The sequence below is a fragment of the Moschus berezovskii genome, chromosome 12 (assembly GCF_049115385.1).
Source record: "Moschus berezovskii isolate FMDL1 chromosome 12, NW_MosBer_1.0, whole genome shotgun sequence".
Classification (NCBI taxonomy): Eukaryota; Metazoa; Chordata; class Mammalia; order Artiodactyla; family Moschidae; genus Moschus; species Moschus berezovskii.
In genome coordinates this window covers 63,437,520-63,464,007 of record NC_142471.1, presented here as the reverse complement: position 1 = coordinate 63,464,007, position 26,488 = coordinate 63,437,520, and the positions used below count along the sequence as shown (strand labels likewise).

General features: G+C 43.5%; 1 protein-coding gene across 2 annotated transcripts in view; it reads right to left on the bottom strand.

The window, feature by feature from the left end:
* DNTT (DNA nucleotidylexotransferase) overlaps positions 1-26,258 on the bottom strand; it is a 32,438-nt gene extending 6,180 nt beyond the window's left edge. For both annotated transcript variants that reach the window (XM_055425930.2, XM_088842513.1), the window contains exons 1-9: positions 26,039-26,258; positions 14,831-15,005; positions 14,030-14,158; positions 12,591-12,761; positions 11,304-11,375; positions 9,955-10,078; positions 7,222-7,354; positions 5,855-5,960; positions 1,221-1,466 (exon numbers count right to left, since the gene is read on the bottom strand). In XM_055425930.2, the coding sequence (XP_055281905.2) occupies positions 1,221-1,466; positions 5,855-5,960; positions 7,222-7,354; positions 9,955-10,078; positions 11,304-11,375; positions 12,591-12,761; positions 14,030-14,158; positions 14,831-15,005; positions 26,039-26,238 (1,356 nt within the window). In that variant the 5' untranslated portion in view covers positions 26,239-26,258. The remainder of the gene's footprint in view (positions 1-1,220; positions 1,467-5,854; positions 5,961-7,221; positions 7,355-9,954; positions 10,079-11,303; positions 11,376-12,590; positions 12,762-14,029; positions 14,159-14,830; positions 15,006-26,038) is intronic.
* Between the last annotated feature and the right edge of the window lie 230 nt (positions 26,259-26,488).

The window sequence follows — 26,488 nt, the reverse complement described above, 5'->3', positions numbered from 1 at the left end:
AAATTGCACCATACTTGGATGGCTCTGGAAAAATCTCAGCTTAATGTATGCCTGCGGATGTTCTCTGCTCTGGAAATCTTCAGTGCACAAAGGTGAGAAGGAAGCTTTGTCAGCTTAGTAGACAAGACAACCTGGTAAGTTAATGAACCCAAACTGGGGTGAGATTAACAGATTAATTGGCTTGAAGACATTTCCCAGGCTCTGAAATCCTTGGGTAAAAAGGCAAAATTAAATTTCCCAAGCTGCATATAGGATGTACTGTTTCATCAGCTTTCCTACTTTTTATGGATGAAAGATGCCAGCCAACATTTTTGATTAGGGTAAGATGTTCTAGTGCCAAGATTCTGCGCTGAAATAATTCCAGCCCAAAGCAAACATACTTGACATTTAATTCAAGCTTAAGGACAATTAATTTCTATGTCATTGATCATACAAAACCCTCTAATGACGTGTGCCACTCAAAGCAACAGCTATCTACATGGGAAAACAGAGTAGGGTGTTAGTAGGAGAGTCGAGCACAAGCTAATGGAACAGACCACAGGTACCACGTCTGTGAACATCACACGGTGGGAGCTGGGGACTGCCGCTTGGCCAGCACTGGTCCCGTGCCTGGCATGGTGCTAGGGGTTTTGCTGGTTTCATCTCACTGGATCCCTGCATCCCAGGGGGATAGCGTTGTCTTTGCCCTAACTTTCCTGATGGAAAACTGAGTCTTAAAGGCCATGGGGAACTTGACGAAGATCACCTAGCTGGTCAGAGGCAGAACAAGGGCTTGTGACCAGGTCTGGGATGAGCCAAACCTGTGCCCTTAGCCACCAGGCTGCTTTCTCTGCTTCAGTGGTTCTTATACCTGCAGGGTTCTTTCAAATACAAATTGCTGGACTCCACCCCCAGAGTTCCTGATTCAGTAGGTCTGGGATGGGGTGGAGTGTTCACAGGTCTAACCTGGTAAGCAGGTATGGCTGATGCTGCTGATCAGGGGATCACATTTTGAAAATACCTATTCTAAAGGCATCTGTCTCAGTTGATCGTGTGCAAACGGAATGCCCTGATTCAGAGATTTCTGGGCACGTTCTTCTCTCCTGTCCACTATCTCTTCCTTTTCTGTTCATCCTCCCACCACCACCACCCCCGCCATTGTCTCTCCCCTGGCCCCAGGTCGACCTAGTCTACCTCTTATGGAAAGCTAAGGCCATCCCAGGGATGAAGGCAGCACTTACCCGGGAGCCAGTCCAGCCTAGCAGGGCAAAGGCATGGTTCTCATAGGGGCACATGACCAGGTCCACACGGATGGCCTTCCAGGTCTTTCCTTCCTGCTGGTTGGACTTACCACTGTCTACTCTCTGATGGTGCAATTTAAAAATCAGAAAGCATTTTTGAAAATGATCTAAAGTATCCACCTGCCGGCTTGGCAACTTGAACTTTTCAAATGTCGACTCCACAAGGTCATAATATAAAAGTAATCCCTGAAAATAAACAGAAAGATGTCAGGAAGAGTCCCTGATGCAGAGGGTCAGAGATTTTATGTTGGGCTCTTAACGAATGCTTTTAAAGAAAGCTTTACACATTTGAGAATATGGGTACGTCTGTCCTTGCATTGTGAGCCCACCTGGTGACTCTAGCAGAGGAAGGCAAGGAGTGGGTGCAGCAGAGGAATTTAATGATTACAGGGGCCACGCCAAGGCCACTTCATGGCAAAGCTGCCAGAGGATCCACTCCCTGAACATCTGATTGCAGACAGTGCTCAGAAACTTGCCTCACTCCCTTAAGTACAAACCAACCTTAAACAAAAAGCCGAGCCTTATATGCAGTTGTTTTGACTTAGTGTCCCTCCATTTTATCCTAGTCGACCATAGTAGGTCGACTTGGGCCCAAAGGATTGTGGCTGGAGGCTCAGCCACTTTGGGGCCCGATGACTCACTCTTTCTAGCAAGCACTTGAGGATTGTTACTCTGCCTACCTTGGAGAGAGGGACAGAATTAGTGGTACATCACCAAACGTTGCCTAGTCAGAAGGTCGCACCCAGCAATCTGCCATCCTCCAATTTATCTGCTCCGTGGGAATTCCTCACCACACAGGGCAGATGTGGGGTAGGGAGAAGCAGACATATGCAATTAACTGCTAAATCTGAGTTGCAACTAAAAGAACAAATAGCCTTAAAACAATCTAATCACAGCTATTAGGATGTAGGATTTGTTCTTCGGTTCTTTAGGTCTGATGTTCTCAAATATTATCATCAGTGAGCATTTGAAAGATTTGTTTCAGCACAGTTTTGGAGGCCCTGTCCCCAGAGTGATTCATGGGTGGTGGGGGTGGGGGGACTTCCCAGGTGGTGCTCCTGGTAAAGAACCCAGCCACCAGTACAGGACACATAAAGAAAACAAGTTTGATCCCTGGGTTGGGAAGACCCCCTGGAAAAGGGCATGGCAACCCACTCCATGGACTGAGGAGCCTGGTGGGTTACAGTCCATGGGGTCGCAAAGAGTCAGAGAGATTAAAGTGACTTAGCACACACTGGGGTGGGGTGGGGTGGGGTGGGGGTGGTGCATTTATAGTAAGTTCCCAGGTGTTGCTGATGCTTCTGATCCAGGACCACATTTGGAGCAGGCCTGGTTCCGTTTACTGTTATTATTAGACACATTCACACTTCTGCAATCCACCCCCACCCCCAAAAGACATTGCTTCAACTGGACTCAACACTTGGAGGAGGGGGTACTTTTCCTTTTGTGGATCTCAGAAGAGGAAGCAGTCTGCCCTCAGGGCCTATCCCAGAAAAGGTGAGGGGAAGAATTGACCCCATCTGCAGGGCGGAACACTAATGTCAGGAAGAGCCTCTGGTGCAGGAGGTAACTGTTGCCCTAAACAGATCTGATAACCAGCTGGGGGAAGACACAATTCTGCTTTCTAATGAAACTTACTAAGATTGGTCAGTATAGCAGCCTTTCATGGCCATTTAAATTATGTAAACTTGAAAAGGAAGCTACTAAAATATCAACCAGTCTCACCTTGAAGCCAAATTTATAAAACAACCCTTCCCCCTTAAAAAAATTCACAAAGCTGGCTTCCTAAAAGTTGTAAACTGTGTGTGCACTGTGGCCACGCAGTAGTCACACTTTGGTTGGTCATAGACAGAAGGGCCCCGCACCAGGCATGAACCTGGACCACACTCAGTCAACCCTCCCCTCTTTGGGTTGAATTGCTGGCAGCCAGTGAAGCTTTCTGGATGGTGCCCTCCCGCCATGGTCAGTATCTCCAAGCTCTTTTCCTCCCACAAGAGGTCTTTCAACTGGTGGAAGGCTCAAACTCAGACCCATCCTTGGCTGTTCATTAGTTCTTCAGGTGTTTTAAAACATTGGTTGTGTATATGTGTGTTGTGTGAGTGTGTGTGAGTGTGCCTGTGAGACAGGCTGGGACCTGGGACCCTTTGCTGCACTGCTTGCACCTGGACATACCTCTCCTCGAGCAACAAAATATACAAAGAGACTATACAGGACTAAAAATAATTGCGTGCATGCACAGTTGGGCAAATTCTGGATCCAAAAGAAACAAAGAGACCAAAAAATCCCAACTGCCACTTTTGAGGAGTCTGGAGCTAAAGAGCAAAAGTAGGATACTGCTCAAGTCCCCTGCACACACCACCACCGAAGAGGTGAGCAAGCCACCTAAACCACCCCTTGAGCTCGGCCTGGACACACCCCTACCCTCACACCATGTAAGGAACAAGCTCACACCCCCCTCATGGAGTGAGCAAGTAAGGGAATTTCTTGTTTGTTCCTGATCCCCTGTGCTGCTGCAGGGCCCCCAGTAAAGCCTGGCCTAGATTTCTCGTTTAGCCTTAATCAATTTCTATGTGTTGGGGAAGGCCAAGAACCCTGGTCGGTAACACCTGCATGAGATAGAATCATTTTAATCTGGAAAGTACAGATTTTTGTAAGAAAGGCCGGGGTGGGAGGTATTGGGAACAGGGAGTGAGGCAGAGGTGGAAATTCACCTTGATTCACAGCTGAGGTGTTGGGGGCAGCTGTGGGGCCACAGGGGGGCAGGCAGGTAGTGCTGAGACACACACTGCCCCACCCCGTTTCCTCCCTGAGGTCCTGTTCGTCAGAGAGTGAAGGGGAGCAGCTGCCTGTGCTCTTGCCTGGGTCCCCTCACCCGGCACGGGCCTGGCCCTCTGCAGAATTCAATACGCAACTATGCAGGAGAGATCACGACAACAGCCACTGTTTTGCTGTTCAGTCATTCAGTCATGTCTGCCTCTTTGTGACCCCATGGACTGCAGCACGCCAGGCTTCCTTGTCCTTCACCATCCCCTGGAGCTTGCTCAAACTCTGGCCACTGTTCAATAGGCATTTATCAGACGCTGTGCCAAGAGCCTTATCTAATGCTCTCAGTTAATCCTCTAATGACAGAAGTTTGCTATCCCCATTTCACAGATAAGGAAAGAGAAAAGATTAAAAGTGTAGTCCCAGGTCAAATAGCCAGTCAGTGGCAGGGCTGTGCTTGGACAATCCCAAATCTAAAACTCCCCATGCTTAATGCCCGTCTCCACCCTCACCTGCCCATCTCTTTGCTTGGTGACCAGCAGGATGGCTGCCTGGTGACTAAAGAAAGACCAATGAGAAGCAGGCTCCTTGTCCCCCTCTCCCAACCCCACCCCACCTTGGGTCAGGACAGTCTCAGAGCATGGGGATGGTGGGGCCTCTATACCTAGGTCAAATCGATCCACCCTTGCCAGCTGAGAAGCCAGGCAGCCCCTTCTCTGCCCAGGCCATGGCTGACAGGGTGCGTCAGAGTGATGTCTGTCCGCGAGAGATTCTCAGCTTTCCTGCTTGAGTGGAACAGTGGGGCCAGCCTCGGTGGAGCTGACGCTTCCCCAGTCAGCCTTTCCCTGGCTCAGCCTATGATGTTCACTTTCAGGGCTCCTGGCCACCTGGATCCACTCTCCTGACAGATGGGGATGGAGGGTGTCGGGGGTGGGTGGCTTATGGCTGAATTTGGATCTGGTGCCAAAGCTGGGTCTTTATTAGTAATTCTAGAGTTCCCAGCACCAGAGTTGTGTGTTTCTTATTCTCACTGTATCTGAGGTCTTCTCTCTCTGGTATATCAGGGAGTTTTGTCCATACCTAGAAGATGCTAGATCACTCAGGAAAAATAAAGCTATGCCAGAAAAACACCAGCCTCAGCCTCCTCAACCCACCCAGGCCTGTAGGTCCTTGGATAAGGGCCCTCTGGTCTCCTTGGGAAGTGGAACTCTCACTGGAGTGGGGCAGGAGTCAGGGTCCTGCAGGCAGGCGTGGTGCAGGGTCCTCCTTAGCTTCCTCCACTGGGCAATAGGTGGCCCGTGGCAAGTCTGATCTCAGTGGGTGGGGGGCCCTGAGCCATGACCTCTGTTGGACCCAGCCTACCCTCATTAGCTTCCTTCTTCCCATCTCAGCACAAAGTCAAGGTGGTTATCAACCAACATATTGTTCAAGGCAGCAAGGGCACCGCTTAGACTGGTTTTATCCTAGTCTGATCCCTACCCCTTAGCTTGCTCTGCTCCGGCTCACCCCTTCCAGGTCTTCGCAGCACATGCTTTTCACATTGTTTAGGGCTCTGAGCTGTCTGCATGGCCTGCACAGAGAGTTGCCCTTGGCCCTTTTGGTAACAGATTGTGTGCGTATACACAAGTTTATAACCTGGATTCTAGGACCCAAAGCAGGTAAGTCTCACTGCATGTCACTGGCACTGTGCAAGCTATTGCAAACCATTGAGACTGGCTTAGATGCTCACGACACAATTACAAGGTCGATAAGTGTGTCAAATTCAGCAGTACTCCTATAATGCCTGAGTGTCCAAACATCTTTCTTCTTACCTTTTTTTCCCATAAGTTTATCACTTTAGGCAAAAGTTGATCTTCATCCTCTGCTGATCCTGGGCTGGTAATTAAAAAATCTACATCATGCCCAATCTTCTTACCCCTGATTTTAAAAAAATAGTATAAGATGGAAATAAATTAGATTTTTAGCTCTCAATTTTTAAAAGTCACCTGTGTTTCTATGCCCCATACTTAAGGTTTGTGACACAAAATGCTCATGACATGCTTTTTAAACAAAAGATCCTTGTTAACACAACTCTACTTCTTGCAAAATAAATTTATGAAACAGAAAAATTTTAAATCATACACGGTATGTATGTGATTATATTGTTGTTGTTTAGTGCTGAGTCCTGTCTGTCTCTTTGAGGCCCTAAGGACTGTAGCCTGCCAGTGGGATTTCCCAGGCAAGAATACTGGAGTGGGCTGCCATTTCCTTCTCTAGGAGATCTTCCCGACTCAGGGATTGAACCCACGTCTCTTGCGTCTCCTCATTGGCAGGTGCATTGTGTACCACTGAGCCACCAGGGAAGCCCATATGATGATATATGGGTGGGTAAAACCTGACAAAGATTATTTCTTCTCCATGCCCACATGTGCACACACACTCACACGGAGACAAGTGTGACAACAAGCAAACCAAGAACTATACTTGCATAATACAAATAGGACTCTTGAAATTATGGCCTAGACTAAAGGCATCTTCTTGGATTCTGTGTTCTCCTCTCACTTTCTCTGTCACCTCCCACAGCCAACAGCCCCCATGTAAGAGGATCACAAGGAGAGATGGAAGAGGGTGTGGGAGGGCAAGAGTCTGTGAAATGGAGGCTTCAATATCCAACAATTGCATACATCTCTGTGACGAGCTCGTTCATTTATTCGCTGACTTCACCAGTATTTCTCACAGTGTGGGTGCCAGGCACCACACACTGGCTCTCATCAAGCACTAAGCTCTGAAAACTTAGTGGGGAAAACATGCATGAAAGCAATACAAACAAATTACTTGACATCTGTCCAAGGAGCGCTGAGGAGGGTTGTCTCACCCAGCATGGGGAGAAGCAAGTCAAGGAAGGCTTTCTGGAGGAGGTGGCATCTGAATCGAAGCTTAAAGGATGAGGAGAAGTGAGCCAGGTGACAAATTGAGGAAAACCAGTCCAAGCAGAAAGGTAAGACTGAGCAAAGTCACAGAGGAAAGATAGAGCTCTGTGTGTGCAGAGAATGACAAGCCACTTGGGGCTGCTGGAGTGAAACATGAGCTGCAGGAGATGAGGCTGCAGAGAGAGACATCTGAAGGCCTTTTGTGCCACAACTCCCGAGCATGGGAAGGCCCTGAAGGGGAGGCAAAAGCAGCTTTTATCATCATTTACCTGCGGAATCCTCCCGTCATGGTGACAAAAGCATCCGGGAGAAACGACCACACGGCCTCTTTAACCAGCACGCCAACCGCCTCTGCTTCAGCCCTGGTCACGCAGCTGACAAGGTCTTCATAATAGAGAAATCCTGAGAGGCCATAGATGGTGAGTGGAGAAATCGACATGTCCCATGTGAAATGACCTGCCCTCAGGGAGGGGATTTGGCCCCCACATATAGCTAACGGGGCCACAGACATCAACCCCAAACTGTTCCACAGACACTGGGTGATCTGTGTTCTCTTGGCTGTGAATTGTTCATGTTAACAATGGCTCCTATTTTCCTACAAATTCCTGACTGAGAAAGAGGCAATATTATATCCTAGAACCATGCTATTCCAATCTGGCTTTGTACTGAAGAACCAGCCCTCTTGATCAATAAGCTGCAAAGATTTGGGACAGGAAGATTTGGGGATGGAAGGTGATAGATGAATTAAAGAACTGAAGTCAAGAATAGGAAGAGAGTAGATTTGCATCTGAGGAGAGTTAGGAAATGTCACTGGTGGTCTGGTTTATTGCTTCTTTGCCTGACCATCACAGATTAATGAGAGCTCCGACAGAGTGGTTATGATGAAGAGTGGTTTTAATGACTTGTTTATTCCCACAGATCCACAGAGGAAGGCATAGAGTGGAAGAGTAATGGAGATGGGAGCTGTATCTCCAAGAACTGGGATGAAGCATAGGAGGGGTGGGGAGCAGGGCGCAGGGGAGATCCATAGAGCCTGAGGGCCAGCTAATGGTCCTTCCAAACAAGGCTCTGCTCTCTTTTCTAGGATACCAAGAGGGAGTGTTCCAACTCTGCCAGAATCTTTCTAATAATGAGAGGCTTTTGGGTACCTACAGAGGCTGCCCATTTCCTAATTGTAAGGTCTCTGGGGGGCAGTTCTTTATCTTTTTTCCCAGCTTTATTGAGATATAGTTGATAAAGACTGTATAAATTTAAGGTGTACAACCTGAAGTTTTGATATGTGTGAAACGGTTAACTGTCGACTAATTAGCCTACAATGGAATGTTTTTCAGCCTTAAAAAAGAAGACAGTCTTGTCATTTCCAACAACAAGGATGAACTTGAGGGCATTTGCTAAGTGAAATAAACCAGACTGAAAGACAAACAGGCTACAGTCCATAGGGTCACAAAGAGTTGGACATGACTGAAGCGACTTAGTGCGCGCACACACGCGCAATGTCTCTTAGAAGCAGAGAGCAGAATTGTGACTATTAGGGGCTGGAAGGTGGGGGAAATGGATAGATGTGTGTCAAAGGGCACAGGATGAATAAGTTCTGCAAATCTAATGTACAGCATAGTGACTACAGTTAATAACACTGTACAGTCAACACAGTCATCGTCATCTTTCATAAAGTTGCTAACCTCTGAAAGATTGCTAATAAGTTTTATAAGATGCCACATAAGAACTAAAAGAATCTAAAGGAAAAAAAGACCCATATTCTTATTCTGGACTCCTGAAAGTTCATGCTTGATAAGCATTGATGTGAACCATCAAGAAATGCTTTCTTTGTCTCCTCCTGCTGTTTCTTTCGGAAAAGGCAATGGCAAGCCACTCCAGTGTTCTTGCCTGGAGAATCCCAGGGACAGGGGTGCCGGTGGGCTTCCATCTATGGGGTCACACAGAGTCGGACATGACTGAAGTGACTTAGCAGCAGCAGCTGTTTCTTTCCATCACTTAAACAGAAGATAGCAGGTTTTCTTTTCATTGTTGCTGTTGTTTTCTGGCCTTCTCTTATATAAGATCCCCTTTTTATAATATTAATAAAAATGTTGATGACCTCCTTATTCTTTATAACTCAGAAGCCACAGTGCTCAGAACTGTGGCTGTGACTTTCTTTCAAATCCCAATAATATTATATTCTACTGCATATTAAAAATAAATGTTTTTAAAAAATAAATGTTTAAAAGATGTACATTTTTTGACCTTGGTTCCAGAAATTTGTCATTAAAAAAATTGACAAGTACCCAGTATAAATGGAAGTAACCAAGCCATCTTCAACCTCCTGGAAGTCCTGTCAGTCTTTCAGATGTCTGTCTCTACTCTCTTCCATGTTAACAAGTCCTGATTGGGTAGGCAAACCCCAAGTCTAGGTTTCCACAATTTCCCCTATATGTCCTGGTGTTTTACAGTTTCTAAAGCTGATCCCTATTTGTGCCAAGCAACAACTCCAGTTTGTTCAAATATTATTTACTCCAAAGTTCTCTGTGTCAACTTTCTGACCTGGATTCCTTAACCACGCCTTTTACCCAGCTGGGACCCAAATATCTGGAAGGGTCAGTTCAGGAAGAACAGATCAATGGTGCAACCAGTTTTGACATCTGAATAAAGGAATGACAACAGCCATCAGGCAGGGCCTATATGCTCTGTGCCAAGTTAATTGTTTTGCCTCCAAGATCTGATCTATTCCCTACTTAGGTACTGATGTATAGATGAGGTAATGAAGGCTCAAAGATTTTAAGTAACTGTCTCAAGATCATACAGCTGGAGAGTGCGAAAGCCAGGATTTGGATCCAGGTCTACCTGATTCCAAAAGCTTGGGCTTTTAGCCATAGCATGAAGAGAGGCCAAGCAAGTGACCAGATCACCAAGACTGGAGGTGACGTATGAAGTACAGCTGACAGATCCTTACCAAAACCTGACCAGCCCATAGCAATTATGGGAGATCTTTAGGAGAGACAATTCACCTGCTTTCTGCATTTTTGTGAATTTCAGGGTTTTGTCCGACATTATTTTACTCAGAGATCTGAACCCCATCCTGAACCACTTCTCAGATGTCTTCAGTCCCACTCCAAAAACAGAAGTAAAGAGCTGAAACAAAGGGAAAGACATGTCCTTAGTTTCTAAAACAGTCATTATGACAACAAAGTGATACTTTTCAAGGTTAAACAATTAAGAAAAAGCATAAACAAATCTCTGACCTAGTGTGAATATGACTGAATATGACAGTCCTGAATATGACAAGCAGGGGGCAATGGTAATTTTTCAGAGGTGTTTCTATTTCAGGACATATGGTATAACTAAATGAAGCAGAAGTCAGGAGGCAGCTTCTGGAACTGCCCAGGGATTCTGTATAACCAATAAGGATTGCCTTCACTGTCAGTGCATGACAACAGCTATCCATACCCATACCCCTCCTCTGCCAAAGATCTGTTACACACACTCATGCATATTCACCTCACAATTTAACAAGGGATGCACATGTAGGTTGCATAAATTCCCCACCATCACACAACTGGTAAGCGGCAGAGCCCAGACTCAACCCAGTTTGTCTGTACTCTGAGCCTGGGCTTCTGCCCTTAACTACCTTTGAGGCCTGAGCATCACTTCTGAACCAGAGGGATTGGTAGAAGGCTCTGCCTATTGCAACTCAGAGATAAGGAACACTGAGAAGTAATAAACCCTGCTTCAGAGTAGACAAGATGCAGTGAGGAGCCTTCCAGCACAGGTTGATTCTCTGAGGGCAGGTTTGTTTTGTCTCATAGTCCTAGTGTAGCCAGGAGTGACAGCCTCTGGGAGGTAAGGTCATTTATATCTCACCGTAGCATGGCAATAAGCTCAAGAACCCGTATTTATTCAGGCATTTGCTTCCTAGATCACTGCTATAGACTGAGTTGTGACCCTTCCTCCCAAATTCATATGTTGAAATCCTAACCTCCAATATGATGGTACCTGGAGATGGGGTTTGGGGGAGGTAATTAGGTTAAATGAGGTCATGAGGATGGGGTTCTCCTGGTGGGATTAGTGCCTTTATAAGAAGAGACCAGAGAATTTGTCTCCTTGTGTGTGTCATATGAGGGGATGCTGAGAAGGAGGCTGTCTGCAAACTAAGAAGAGACCCCTAACCAGAGCCCAGTCATGCCAGCACCTTGATCTCAGAATTCCAGCCTTTAAAACTGTGAAAAAATAATAATGTGTTAAGTCACTCAGTCTGTGGCTTTGTGTTATGGCACCCCAAGCTGATCAGTACAACTACTTAGAATAATAGGATCAACTGAAAACCTATTTTTGATAAATACATGTGCAAATGACTTACTTTGAAGGACTGATATCGTTCATCATTTAACACAGCTTTAACTTCAGAACTTTCTCCATCTTCAATAATTTCCTGCACAGACATTTAAAAAGCATTTTACACTAGTGATGTTAATTGTAATCTGAGATTTTTCAAATCCCCAGATATAGTAGCTTAATTTTTCACTAAATACACCTATGGCATAAAGAATGTTTCCTTAGCTGATCTGGAGAAAACAGGACAGTTCTTGCTTGAAAAATCTCAGGTTATTATATTTCCAAGGACCCCTTTATGATCCTCAGGGAGGAAGGTACAGAATGATTGAAACACCAAACCAAAAGATTCACTGACAAAGGGGTATCTAAATATTTGAGATAATTTTCTTTTTAATGGATATGAACTGAAACAAGAGGACTTTTCATCTGATTGGGTTAATTTCAGACCTATTGAAAAGCTAGTTCAAGTTCCTTATGATGTCTAGCTCAGAGCCACCTGTGCATGCTAAGTCACTTCAGTCATGTCCAACTCTTTGCGACCCCATCAACTGTAGCCTGCCAGGCTCCACTGTCCATGGAATTTTCCAGGCAAGAATATTGGGTTGCCATTTCCTTCTCCAGGGGATCTTTCCAACCCAGGGATCAAATGCACGTTTCCTGCATCTTCTACATTGGCAGGTGGATTCTTTACTACTGCGCCATCTGGGAAGCCCCAGAGCCCTCCAACCTCCTCTAAATAGAGTTAGGATTAATTTCCCTCCCTTGAATAATTTGCCTTGCATCTGACTATACTGAAACTTCCTCTTGGATGACCAATTTGCCTTACCAGGGAACCTTTAAACATTATTTAATAAATAACTAAGCATCCCTGGCTCTCCTCTTAGAACACACAGGTGGAGATGCAGAATCAGCTCCACTGTCCCTCATACCCACCACCATTCTGGAGGGCAATGTCTGCTGAATGAAACTGAGGTTCTTCACACAGCCTGTGTTTTAACTCACAGCGTCCCCTCCTGTTGAGCTTTTAGGTCATTAGAGACTTTCACTGTGATTAATAATACAGGAGAGTTATTTTCTCACTAGCTGGCCCCACATAGCTCCAAGTGAGATAATACTGGGGTATGAATGACACATATACATGTGTAGCTACCTATGTAATATATATATATATGTTATATAAATTAGAGAGAAATGACAATAAGTAATGAATACCACATCTATATAGTTAACAGGAAAATTTATTAACTGCATCTCTCTCCCTCCCTCAGCAGCTACCGATGAGAGGCTGGAACGAATCACCTTTCACCCTTACCTCTATGATTCCCTTCACCTTGTCCCCCAGGCAAGGAATTCCTTCTGTGTCCTTCATACTGATGATTGTGAATGGCAGAGATTTAAGTACAGAAGCTGCTCTCATAAATGCCACATAAGAGACTTCATTTTCTTTAAACTCAGAATTTTCAGCCAGTATCTCAAAAGCATCCTAAAGAATAAAATCAGATGAGCAAAACACAGTCTGTTTCCTAGCCCCTAGCCCCCAAGCCAGCAGTCCCTTGCAAATGCCTCTTGTGCTCTGTTAAATATTAGAATGCCTCGTGACTGTTTCCTCAAAGGTCAGGATTGGGTGTCCTATACTTTTTCACTTCTCCCTGGTTGGATGAGCGGAGTTGAGTTGAAAAGACAGGCCACAGCATGCTTCATAAGGAAACTTGGAATTCTCTGCCATTAGATATTCAGGAATGATTTAACTGAAAAATGACTTCTTGCTCACTGCATCTTCCTAGTCATTACTTGGCAAGATCCTTCCCTGTTTGCTGACTTTCCCACCAGTCTGTGGCCAGGAGTCTGCCGGGATCACTGGAAAATCCTATCTCTTAGCTTATTGGTTAAACAGAGTCAGCACTTAGTATATAGACTTGTTGAATGAATGGGTATGATCAGAAGTGGCACAAACCCAGAGGCAGGGTTATTTAAGGTAGGGGGTTATTTAAGGTAGGGCGTGTTTGCATTTCTGGCAGAGGAGGAAGTAGCTACAGTTGTGTGGCATGATCCTCAGGGTGCCCAGTAGCTGCAATTTCCTGGTCTTCCACACCTGGGGCTAGAATTTTAGAAAGGAGAAGTTCTGTATTCAATCTACTAATGCATGTTTTCTCCATTTGACTACTGGTTGTAGGCTGGAGGATAAGCAGTTATGGTTTTGTTCGGGTCATTTTGAAGCATAATTATGAAGCTTCAGGGCTGAATGGGGGTTTAGAGATGATGTACCTAATTTTTTATTAAGCAGATGAGGAAACAGGCTCAGAGAGAGGAACTGACTTGCCCAAGATAGTTAATATCAGGCTGAACCCAGGTCTGCTGACTCTCAATCTTATGTCTTCCCAACAAAGCTGTTTATGCACATAGAATAACATGCTATTTCTATGCAATTTGCTCTTACTATGTAGTGGACTAATTACAGTATGTATTTAGTTATTCAGAATATTTGCCTTTGATAAGTGTTGCATCCATTAATGACAATTCCCAATAAATCGTAAGTTTCTTTCTCTAAAGAATATGCTCTAAATATATTGTCTATTTCTGTAATAGAAGGAGACCCATTCTTGACAGAGGAACCAGAGATCATGTTAGGGGAGTAGGTAAGAATGGGGAAAACCTTCCTAGATTTTCAAGAAAATTCATAATTTAATTGGAGATCCACAGAAAGAAGCAGCAAGCCTTACATTTGCTATAGTTGTTGTAAAGCTCCATTACCGTGAATATGTGGTTATAGTTGTTTAAAGTGGTTTTTCTCTGACACGCATACTGGGAGATCTTTTTTACAGCAAGTGGTGGAATCTTCTGGAAGCCTGGGTTTGGAGAAGCTGAATAGTCTGTTCTCACCTAAACAAATGTATAAGCATCTATTTTAAATAAAAAGTTAATAGTAATAGAAGTGTATGAAGAAAAATAAGAGGCAGTTCGATGGTAATTGTCTCTGGAAAGAGAATAATACTATAGGAGACTCAAGTTCTATGTTATATACATTTCTAATATTTGAAATTGCTATAATTAACATGTATTATTTTTGTGATCTGAAAAAGTAACATGGAAAAGAACTACTGATTAAACATCATTTTCCTTTTCTGTGAACTTACATAGTTAGGGTCCATTGGTGAAGGGTTTGGAACTAAGAGTTTAATTTTTTTCTTTATAAATGATCACGGTAAGAAAAAAATAAGAACCTTCTACTTTTCTGGTTGCTAGAACATCAAGACTTCAATATTTTGAAATATTTGTGTATAGACTTGTTTGTAAAAATAGCTACCATTTATTAAGTGCATATATAGATCAGGCTCAGTCTTAAGCACTTTCCATGTGTGTTATTCTAATCCTCATAAGCCATCTTACAAGACAGGCAGGCACTACTGTTCTCATAATGTAAAGGAAGAAACCGAAGCTCAAAAAAGCTAAGTGACTTGCCAAAGTTCACACAGGGAGCAAGCAGAGAACCTGGGATTTAACTCAAGTCTGTTGAGTCTATAGTCCACATATAACCACTTTCAGGACACTTACAACAAGCTGGTGTTTTCCTGTAATCTCCACTGGTTTTCCTGCTCCCATGCTTTCGATCAGCCAGGAGACGTCAAGGAGTTCTAGCTGTGAGCTGGCTCTTGTGTTCTGTACCTGAAGCCACTCGAGAACCTCTGAGCCAGAGTTGTTTTCTGCTACAATGTGGGTGACAGAATCACTGCAGAATAAGACAGAGACTTTCAAAATGAGAACCTCTCTTTTCCCTGAGGCGTTCAGAGCATTCCATCTGATGGAGAAAGATGCACAGTGGACCTGACCATAGGCATGGAGAACCTAGGCATCCATGCCAGGGAATTCGACTTCAATTAGCATAGCAATGTGGTCTATGTTACATATCAGATGCAAGAAAACTTAAGAAAACATGAGTAGATTGTGATGTTAGTGGAAAACAAAGGTCCAGAGCAGATAGAAGATGAAATCGTTCTTAAATTAGCAACTTGCATTCTGTCTGTGGCTTTGGTGTGCCATTTCCTTTTTATTTTGTAGAGGGTTTTAATCTGGTGCCTTTCAAACTTGTATGTGATCCACAGTTAGAAACACATTTTATATCATGACCCAAAATAGATATAGATGTAGATGCTGATATGGACATAACATCCCACTAAATTGATCTCACAAGCCATTAATAGGTGGTGACCAGCCTTTGGGAAACAGCGCTTTACATGTTTTTCAAAGCACAATTCTGCTGTAAGACCCTGTATCTTTTCCCTAAAAAAAGCACTGAGCACTTAGCATGTTTCAGCACTGACCAAGTACTTCACATACATCATCTCTTTTAATACTTACATAGCTTCTTAAGTAAATATTATACTAGTCACACTTCAAAAATGAGGACACTAAAGAACAGAGAGGTTAAGGACATCCTGAAGGCCACACAGCTGGTAAATGATATTTATTCTTTTTGATTGTCTTTTCTGGTCAGTATGTTATTTTTATTTTTAAACAAGTCTTTGAAATCAGCATTATATCACTGGAACCAATAATTTTCAGGGCTCCTTCAGTTCAAATTGTCTACAAATATGGGAAATAGCAAAAGCAAATAGCCTATATAGGCATTGAAGAGAAAAAAGTAGAATTATTTTTTCTTTTTTTCCCCACTTCTCTTGCTTGACTTCTTGTTCCTCCTTCTCCTTTTCTTGATTGACTCTTAGATTCACCGAGTATTTCTTGGTTCACTGTTCTATTCACAGCCCTAGGTTCCCTGTGGTGGTGATGGGAAGGGGTTGGGTACCAAACAAGAAAAGGAAAGTTTCTGGGCATCAGCATCTTCTGTGAAACAGCTGGTTAATACGTTATGACATAGGCTGGACCTGCAAGTGGTATACAAAGAGGGAAAATAATTTAGTGTGGGTTGGGAGAGGTGGATGGCTTTGTAGAAAAGCAGGATTTGTTTGTGCCTAGTCTGGTTGCATGGAGAAGGAAATGGCAACCCACTCCAGTGTTCTTGCCTGGAGAATCCCAGGGACGGGGGAGCCTGGTGGGCTGCCGTCTATGGGGTTGCACAGAGTCGGACATGAATGAAGTGACTTAGCAGCAGCAGCAGCAGTCTGGTTGCATAGGAGGGATAAGGTACCAGGAAGGTAGCACTTTAGATCCTCCTGGAAGAAAAGGTTCTAAGGTCAGAGGAAAGGAAGGAGAGTGGCCTGGATTGGAATGAAGAATTTCTGTTGGGAAGTAGTTGTAGATGTGACTGAGCAAGTGGGGGTAACCACATTACAGAGGGTCTTAGAAGCCTGGTTGAGAAAGCTGGATCTTATGTTCTGGGATTATGGAGCCTCTGAATTTTTTTTGTGAGCAGGACATGGACAGCATTGCAGTGTTATTTTAACAGACTAATCTGGTATACATAATGATTAGGAGGGAGAGTCATGGGTTGAGGAGCTTTGGGGAGCTACCTAAGAAGATGAATCACTGGACCAGATATAAGATGATTTAAACCTCAGTCTGGTTCCTACAGTGCTAAAAAAGGAAGGCAAAGGAGACGTATGATGGACGGCTGGCATCACCTATAAAAGGTGAAGTGGGGAATAGACTCAACTATTACTCCAGCATATCTATCACACTCAAGTGTTATCACTTTTGGTAGAAATAGGGATTTAAGAAGTTCCATCCCTTTGGAGGAAGGGTTGGGGGAACAAAATTGAAGTTTATTTCAGGCAAGCTGCCTTGAAAGGATGGCTGGAGATCCAAATGAAAATATTTGGCTGACAGTTGGGATCTGGGACTGGCACTGGGAGGGAAGTGGGACTGGAGATCAGAGCTGAGACCATCTAGATGGCAGGATGTGCAGCAGGCCCAGGCAGAAAATAGTCAAGATAAAACCACCTTTTAAAATGGCCAGGGGAAGACAGCTAGGTGCTTCCCTATTCCAGGTGCATATGATTCCAAAGTTTACTTATAGTAAACTTCTTGGAAGATTGTCTCAAGACGAAGAAAAACACAGAAGCATCAATAGGGTTAGACAGTATTATTCTTTCTTTGTTTCTTCCCTTTGATGTTATTATTTGATGTTATATAGTGTTATTATTATATTATTTATTATGCTTATTAGTACTATTATTCTTCTAAATAGGGTTTTGTCTAAACCTCAGAGGGAGATGGGTGTGCTGAGGAAGAGCTCTGGGGCTCAACTTCTAAATTTAGGCCCGTCATCATCCAGTCATGTACCACCACCCTCAGTACCTCTTCACCTGGAATTCCCCAGGACAGTGTGGGGGTGTCTGAGCTCACCCTATTGGGTGAGGACCATGTGTATCTCCTACTGAATTCATATAAGCTTATTCAGGAATAAAAGCTATGCAGCGTATGAAAGAAGATTCTGATTTGGATTTCCAACCCCTGCTCATTAAACAACTAGCAAACAAAACAACAACAACAATAATCAAGTAAATACAAAAACAAAAAAAAAATCAAACATTCACATTATGCTATTCAGAGTTCATTACTGTTTATCACTGGTTCCCACAAAGTAAGAGATTGAAAGTCAGTCTTAGAAACTTTGACATCATAGTACAGGCGCATCTCAGAGATATTGTGGGTTCCATTGCAGATCACCACAATAAAGTATTCCTTCACTGTCTATGCTGAGCCATTAACAGACAGGATTACCAAGGAGGGTCACCTGCTCTGGTGTGTTCTGCACACAATGTCTTACTGCTGTGTTGTGACAGCTGTTTGCTGGTATAATGGTTTTCTCTCTGCCCTGAGCACTCTGGTATTGAAAATACTAATAGAACATCACCGTGTGCCAGAATCATTGTAGATTAATTTCATACACTACTTCATTTAATTGTAAATAATTCTATGAGATAGGTAGGTATGATTATCTCTAATACTAAGAGAGAGCTTGGGAGACATTAAAAATTCACCCAGTTTATAACTGGTGGAGCAAGGACTTAATCTGAGGTCTATTTTAATCTAGAACCTGTGTTCTGGGGGCTTCCCTCATGGTCCAGTGGTTAAGACTAGCAGGGGGCATGGGTTCAATCCCTGGTTGGGAACTAAGATCCCATATCCCGCATCGCGTGGCCAAAAAATAAAATAAAACCCGTGTGCTGGGCACACTTAGCTACCCCTCTGTGACTCTGTGCTTATTCCAGCGAGAACATTTCCTTTTCTCAAAAGGAATAACATCAGAACGAGTACCATCATTATCAACATCACCCTCATCATCACAATGAAGATGAGAAAACCAAGGCCTGCAGAGGTCACAGGAAGGCAAGATTCAAACCCAGGTGTGCATGACTCGAGCAATCTCTTAACGTTCTACTAGACTGTGGTTAGACTCCTGAGTGAGGTTTTGTTTGTCAGGTTTAAGTATTTTCCTATATTTTCTCACTTTCTGTCATGAATTGCTTATTGTTAGTTTTCTGTGTCAGGAACAAATATGCATGAATGTCATTTTCAAAGGCAAATAAACCTGGGATTGGGGCAGAGGTAGTCTCTGCCTTGCCCCCGAAGGCCTGGGCTTTCTTCTTAAGATAAAAGGTGGCAGCAAGCTTCAGGCAGCCATCCTCAACGTCTTCTAAAGACCCCAAGGCCCTGCTGAGATGGCCGTTCCTGAAATATCAGTGGATTCCCTTCTCTAAGCTACCTAGTTTCTTAGCCATGACCAATTAACAGTGCCTTGGACTAGGTCTGGGAGGTTGTGAACCAATTACAAAGATTCTGAACTAGGCTTTGGCCTTCAGCTCCCCCCAGGGAAAACCATGCAGGGCCTTCTTCTTTAAGTGGTACTGAATTGAAATGTACTTGACTTAGTACTTGACACCCCTGAGGGCAGGGACAGTGTTATAATCTGCCTGGTGATAATCATGTCTGGTGCTCAGCTCATGGCAATATTCATAGTAATGGTCAACAGAGAGACCACTGGTACAATGAATTGATCATGCAAGGATGTGAGAGTTGCACTAGAAAGAAAGCTGAGCACCGAAGAATTGATGCTTTTGAACTGGTGGTGTTGGAGAAGACGCTTGAGTGTCCCTTGGACTGCAAGGAGATCCAACCAGTCAATCCTAAATGAAATCAGTCCTGAATATTCATTGGAAGGACTGATGCTGAAGCTGAAGCTCCAATACTTTGGCCACCTGATGTGAAGAACCGACTCATAGGAAAAGACCCTGATGCTGGGAAAGATTGAAAGCAGGAGGAGAAGGGGACAACAGAGGATAAGATGGTTGGATGGCATCACCAACTCAATGGACATGAGTTTGAGTAAATTCCAGGAGTTGGTGATGGACAGGGAAGCCTGGTGTGCTGAACTCCATGGGGTTGCAAAGAGTTGGACACAACTGAGTGACTGAACTGAACTGAATAGCTCTGAAGGAATGTTTCTAAAATTGTAGTGTCAGTTAGAGGAACCGAGGATGCTGGCCTAAAATTCAGATGCCTGGGTCCTATTACCAGAGATTCAGATTCAGTAAATCTCACCAAGGGCCCAGAAATACACATTTTGACAAGTTCCCTTGGTGATTTTGACATATGGTAGTCAGTCACTTCTAGTTATCTACTGGTGCAATACCAACAATCCCAAAATGTAGTAGCTTTTAAAAGGCAACAATTTTGTTATGTCTCACAATTTGTGGGTCAGGAATTCTGGCAGCTCAGCTGGGCCATCCTTCTGTTCCACATGCAGCTGACGGAGGCACTGATGTTGCATGCAGCCCGAGAGTCTGGCACCTTGGTGAGGGTGGCTGGGAGCCTGGGCTCAGCAGCATCTGCCACCTGAGCACCTTTAAGTGGCCTCTCTCAGGGGCAACTCAGACTTCTTACCTGAGGCTCTGGGTCCAAGGAATAGCAGAAGCTTCGAGGCCTTTCATGACCCAGCCCCTAAAAGTCACATGGTGTCATTTCTGCTGGGTCCACCAGCCCTTCCAAGGCAAGGGAAGCGAAAGTAGTCCTTGTCGCTCCTTGGGGTCTGCCATATTTCAAAACCATCTCACAGCCCAATAACTCCACCTTGTGAAACAGTGCTGGAGAGGAGGATCACACTTTACCTGCCCCAGCTTAGATGGGATCCCCACGCTGGACTCGGGGCTCAGTTATAGCAATGTTTCCCCATCCAGTACTCATTTCTCTGCAGGTACATGAGACAATTGTAGGGAGTACACAACAGAACATCTTAGAAGTTTATGTGTTAGTTAAATCTATATTTTTAAGCTCTGTATATCAGACCCATGATTTTTATGGCTATTATTCCTTAAGCTAGAGATAAATTATAATGACTCAGACTAGGGGCAGTTAAAAGAAACACAGTAGTTATACAATAATACACATGATAAAAGATATTACAAGAATCATGAGTATGACCCTCAGATGTTCAATAAGCTCTAAGTTTGAGAGATTAACTCACAAATCTGTTTTGATTTTTTTTCTGAGATACCAGTATCCCTGATTTTTCTTCCCCTAGTTTCTCTTGCCTCTTGACACAATTAAAAAAAGTCTTCATGATGAAATAGGCAGCCATCCTTTTTTTTTTTTTTTTTGCGAGAAGCCAGACTGGTATCCCTATCTGATTCCCCCAGTTCTCATGGATGGTCACCTGCTTTTTTCTTTGTCTTTAAAACTGTTTTCTTTCCCTGGAGAAGTCATTCTTAAGTTTTTCCATCTGACACAGGGCTTATTTTGTCAACAATAACTTTAAAAATATTTAATTACAGTTGAACTGGGATGTTTACAGTTTTTAAAAAAAATCCTCTTGATAATTTCCCTAGCAACTGATCTGTTTCAGAATCCCTGACACTGAAAAATCGAGGTAGTTTTATTTGGTTTTATCCCACACTCTTAGGGGCTTTCAGTTCAGTGGCTTCAGTTCAGTTCAGTTCATTTCAGTCGCTCAGTCATGTCTGACTCTTGGCGACCCCGTGAATCGCAGCACGCCAGGCCTCCCTGTCCATCACCAACTCCTGGAGTTCACTCAGACTCATGTCCGTCGAGTCGGTGATGCCATCCAGCCATCTCATCCTCTGTCGTCCCCTTCTCCTCCTGCCCCCAATTCCTCCCAGCATAAGGGTGTTTTCCAATGAGTCAACATTTTGCATGAGGTGGTCAAAGTATTGGAGTTTCAGCTTTAGCATCAGTCCTTCCAATGAACACCCAGGACTGATCTCCTTTAGGATGAACTGGTTGGACCTCCTTGCAGTCCAAGAGACTCTCAAGAGTCTTCTCCGACACCAGTTTTAGATGGTAAAAAAATCTGCCTGCAATACAGGAGACCTGGATTCTATTCCTGGGTCGGGAAGATTCCTGGAGAAGAGAATGGCAACCCACTCCAAAATTCCAGTATCTTGCTTGGAGAATTCCATGGACAGAGGAGCCTGGCAGGCTACAGTCCGTGGAGTTGCAAAGAGTCGGACATTACTGAGTGACTAACACTAGCACCAATAAAGACAAGCTTTTATTTCCAGCCCTTGAGATACTGAAGACTGAGAGGGTCTTGCCTTGATTTTGTGGTCTACATTAAATGAGACCATGAACACTTACATTAATTTAAAGTTCACAAATTTTGAAATAAGTAATTTGAACCAAAGCAGGACAAACTCTGGTAGACAGTGAAAGACAGGGAAGCCTGGCATGCTGCAGTTCATGGGGTCACAAAGAGCCAGACACAACTTAGTGACGAGCAACAACAGGACTAGAGTCTACTCTGCATGCTCTTGAACTTATAAAAATAAAGTCTTCATTGTCTCATTGATTACAAAGGTAATGCTGTAGCCAAGCATTGTAAAAAAAAATTCAGTGACAAAAATTACTCCTGTTAGCCATAAGTCCCTTTGGTTGGTTTTATATTCTCCAGATAAAGTATTCTTTGAGCAAATATTTCCTGAAGCCTACTCTGTGTAAGAAAATCGTCAAAAGTATGAAGATGAGGTACACACAATGGCTGAGATGACACCCTTTCCCTCGTGGAGTTGGGGAGGAATAAGGAGAAAAGCCAAGTGGAAGAGTCAGAGGCCAACCCTAAGCCATGGCTCACCCTGTGTCCAGGAAGGAAGTTCCCTCCCCTAGGAAGGCTTCCAGGGGTCTTACGTCTTCATGTAGGGAAGTGTAGGGAGAAGCCATTCAAAGTTGGAAAAGAAAAAGTGAGAAAAAAAAAAACACCATAATGAGAAACCAGTGAAGATGTGTTTGGACACTGAACTTAGAAGTCCAGAGAAGGACCGGTTCAATATCATATTTTCTGGAGCAGACAATAGCTCTTTCATCTGGTGTTCAGTTTATTTTCCAAACAATGACTTTTAATATTTTTATTTCAAACACCAAAAATCTGAAGTGATAGGGCATTGTGAAAGATAAACAAAGCTGGACACTCATTAAGGCAGTAAGAATAGAGTTTATTCAGTAATGACTATTGCAGAAGGGAAGAGGGTTCAGTATGCAAGACACAGGAAGGCTTGAAGTAAAGCGTTGGGTAGGAAAATTCTAATTTTTTTAAAAAGATGAAAATGAGTACATGCCAGGAAAATACATTATGCTATCTTTTCATGCTAGAGACAACAAAAGTACAGTTCCTGCCTTTCTTGTCTGATTTTAAACTCTTTGCTCACAAGGCTCAAACCTTCTACTCGGGTACTAACAGAACCCTTAACTTGTGATGGCATGGTGGTATATTTTGCTTTCATTCAAACAATGCCTTTCAAAGATAGCCTTGTAGACAAACTATGGAGGTGCAAGCAGGGGAAATGTCTCCTCTGATGGATTTCTGCTGCTTGAACAGTAGAACTCAGAAAAAGTGATCATCTGCTGGGTGATGTAACCATGGAAAGCCACCCTTCCTATCTGGCTCTTTTTTTTCAGCATCAGCGATTTAGGTCAAGACAGAGATGGTAAGCTTAGCAAGTATGTAAAAAGAGGAGAGTTGATTCTGATGAAGTTTTAAAATAGCTCAAAGTACTGGAATCAAGGATAAAAGAAGAACGTGACAAACACTAGATTCTGACCCTTCTCTAGCTTTCCCCAGAGTACTGGAATATTATGAAGTTGCTCTAAAATTTAGGGTGTTGGCCATGGCATAAAATTCAGTAACCTTTTTAATGAATGTGCAAAAATGCCTCAAAGAACTTGACACCTCCTTTTATTTATATTTTAAGAACCAGCTTCCTATGGTACTTGGAATAGCATGTCTTTTGCAATATAACATAAATATTAATGAAGTCCAATCCAACTATAAAGATACAGTATACATATGCTGGAAAATTAAATAGTTCCAGATAGCTCAATACATTCAGGCACACCAATTCTAAGTTGTGTGTTCAGGTTCAGGTAAAATAGGGATCAGATTTTTCCTCAGATTTAACCCTCCTGGCAGCCAAAGAATGCACTAGAAATTATGGAGATTACTGTCTACTTTTGGAACATTTTTAGCTCCTCTTTCTCTGAATCTTTTATATCAAAAGGTGAGGTCTAGCTGTTCCTCTTAAGAAGTATCGTTTCTTTTAAAATAACAATTTCCTTTATTTTCATTTTAAAAATATGTTCATTGTAAAAAATTTGGAAAACACAGAGCATAAAAGCAGCCATAATCTCTCACTACTACCCTCATGCCCACAAATGACCAGTTTGATGGGTTTCCTTCCTGTCTTTGTTCTCTTGGGTTATGTCACTTGACCTAGTTCATACTGTGGAGATAGAGCCCTCTCTTTAGGATTTTACTAGAAAGGTCAGTGGATTCAGCTAAGTAACGAGAAAACAGCCACACTTTACATTTATATAGCTGTTCTAATTTATCCAAGTAACTGACATCCATCATGGCATCTGGTATCATATCAGGCAGACTAGACCATTTATCAAGAATCTAAGGTCAGAGAGGAGAGAGGGGGGTCTTGCCCACATCACATGGCTGGGAAGGGTCAGAGTCAGACTCCGAGGTCTAGAGATTTTTTTATCTAGAGATTTTCCCCTGTAATAATCTTCATTGTCCTTTCCAATTAAGGTCTATATAGCTAACTATAGGAGAAGGCAATGGCACCCCACTCCAGTACTCTTGCCTAGAAAATCCCATGGACGGAGGAGCCTGGTGGGCTGTAGTCCATGGGGTCGTAAAGAGTCAGACACGACTGAGCGCCTTCATTTTCACTTTTCACTTTCATGCATTGGAGAGGGAAATGGCAACCCACTCCAGTGTTCTTGCCTGGAGAATCCCAGGGACGGGGGAGCCTGGTGGGCTTCCGTCTATGGGGTCGCACAGAGTCGGACACTACTGAAGCGACTTAGCAGTAGCAGCATAGCTAACTATGGAAATTCCGTTTGAGAACTTCTGCTTCCTGTGGTTTATATTTGTGTCATAAAACACATTTGTATTTAATGTGCCTGCTGAGCAGCCAGCCTGGGAACTTTGCCACAGTCACATCACAGCAGCAGTTGGCTCGCTGTGCACCAGTTTCCTCTGTCGCCCAAGCAGCTGGGCTCAGTCCCTGGCAGCAGAGTTGCCTCTTGGGTTTTCTTGTCAAAAGAAGAAACTTGCCTCTAGTCGTCTCTCCACCTACCTGCCTCAGCCACCGTGTGCGTTACTCGTAGCTGTGCCTGTAACTAAACCAGTCAGCTCTTGCTGGAAGTGTAGAGAAATTGGGTGAGGAAATCCATGGGAGACTCAGGGATTTCTGAATGGGGCATTTTAATTAAAAAATTAAATGTTTCTATGAGATTCGACTCATATTTGATGATTGACTTTTGACATATGTTTCTCTAGCAATTTGTAACTGACACTTCATCAGGATATGCTTATCAGTTTTACTTCTTATTTTTTTCAAGACAAAAATTTATTTTCACATAGAATTCTTATACATTTTCCTGAAAAAAGACTATGATCAACCTATTCCTTGGACAATCAAGGCCAGACAATTGCATCAATTATCATTGTTTATTCACTACAAGCCCTCTGGCAATTCTGTTTGGAATTATTTATGCCAAGGTTCTAATACCATTTGTGTCTGGATTTTGTTTGGTTTTCTCTTCCATCTATTTGCGACCCGTGAAGAGCTTACATAACTGTTAGAAAAAGAGCAAGGCCAGCCTGGGATGTGAGTGGGTGAATATTCGAGGCACCCTGCATGGTTGCTTCAGTTGCCTTCTTATTTGGGCTCTTAGCAAGGTGTCTTTCACTCTTGGACAGAGCCACCCCTGAATCTTTAACCAGCATCCCTCTCTCTATGAATCCCACTCAGACTGCAGTTCAGAAAAGCATGATCAAAGCCACATTTGGGTACCTATGGTCAGCCAACTACAGTCCTAGCCCATCACAGACACTCCCTACTTTAGCCCAGTCAGATGTGCAGCTTACTGGCCAACCAACCAAACTATTCTTTCTGCCTCCAAGCAGCTGACAGTTTTTGTTTGGACTCAGTGGTGTTTTTGTTCAGCTCAGTCAAGAGTAAACCTCGGTGGTTTCAGCATTGAATTTTCCAACTAGGTTTCTGTTTAACATTCCTTGATACTTCATCTCATAATAATGAAAGGAAAAAAAATTACTTTATCTTTTGGTGCCAACTGGTTTCAATATAATTGTATCAAATCCCCACTGATCTTATTTCCCTTTAGTAATTGCCTCAGATTTGTTCTTTGATCTCATACCTGTTCTCCCAGTGGGAACATCACCTCTTCTGTTTTCAGAGGAAAACACAGATTCCTTGGGTTCCAAAGAAGTTGTTCACAAAAACCCTGCTTATTTACAAGCTGAAATTTGTGATGTCTTACCTGAGCTCATTTTCAACCCTGAATCCTTTCCTTTGAGCCAGCTCCATGAGGAAGTTTCTGCGGGTGGTTCCCATTTTCTTCTCCAAAATGAAGAGGACCAAATTTTGAAACTTGATGTCATGAGGGGAAGCCATCGAGGCACCCACCTGCCTGGGTCTCTTCTTCCGAGGGCCTGTGGAAGCTGTGCACAGCGGATCCATGGGAAGAAGTTGATGCTGCCTCTGGCTGTGCCATCAAGTGGTATCTCCAGAGAGAGGGAGAGCCTGCCCCTCCTTCACGAGGAGCCCTGATGTCATCTCACCATCCCACCCAGCCCTGCCCTGCTCATTTCCTCCTGCCCAAGATCCAGGGGGAACTGCTATTTCTGTTCATCTGTCCAGTCTGGGGATCATAATGGGAATGGTAAATTAACTTTGGCTTTCCTATGCATAATCTCATCAGATTCTCAGA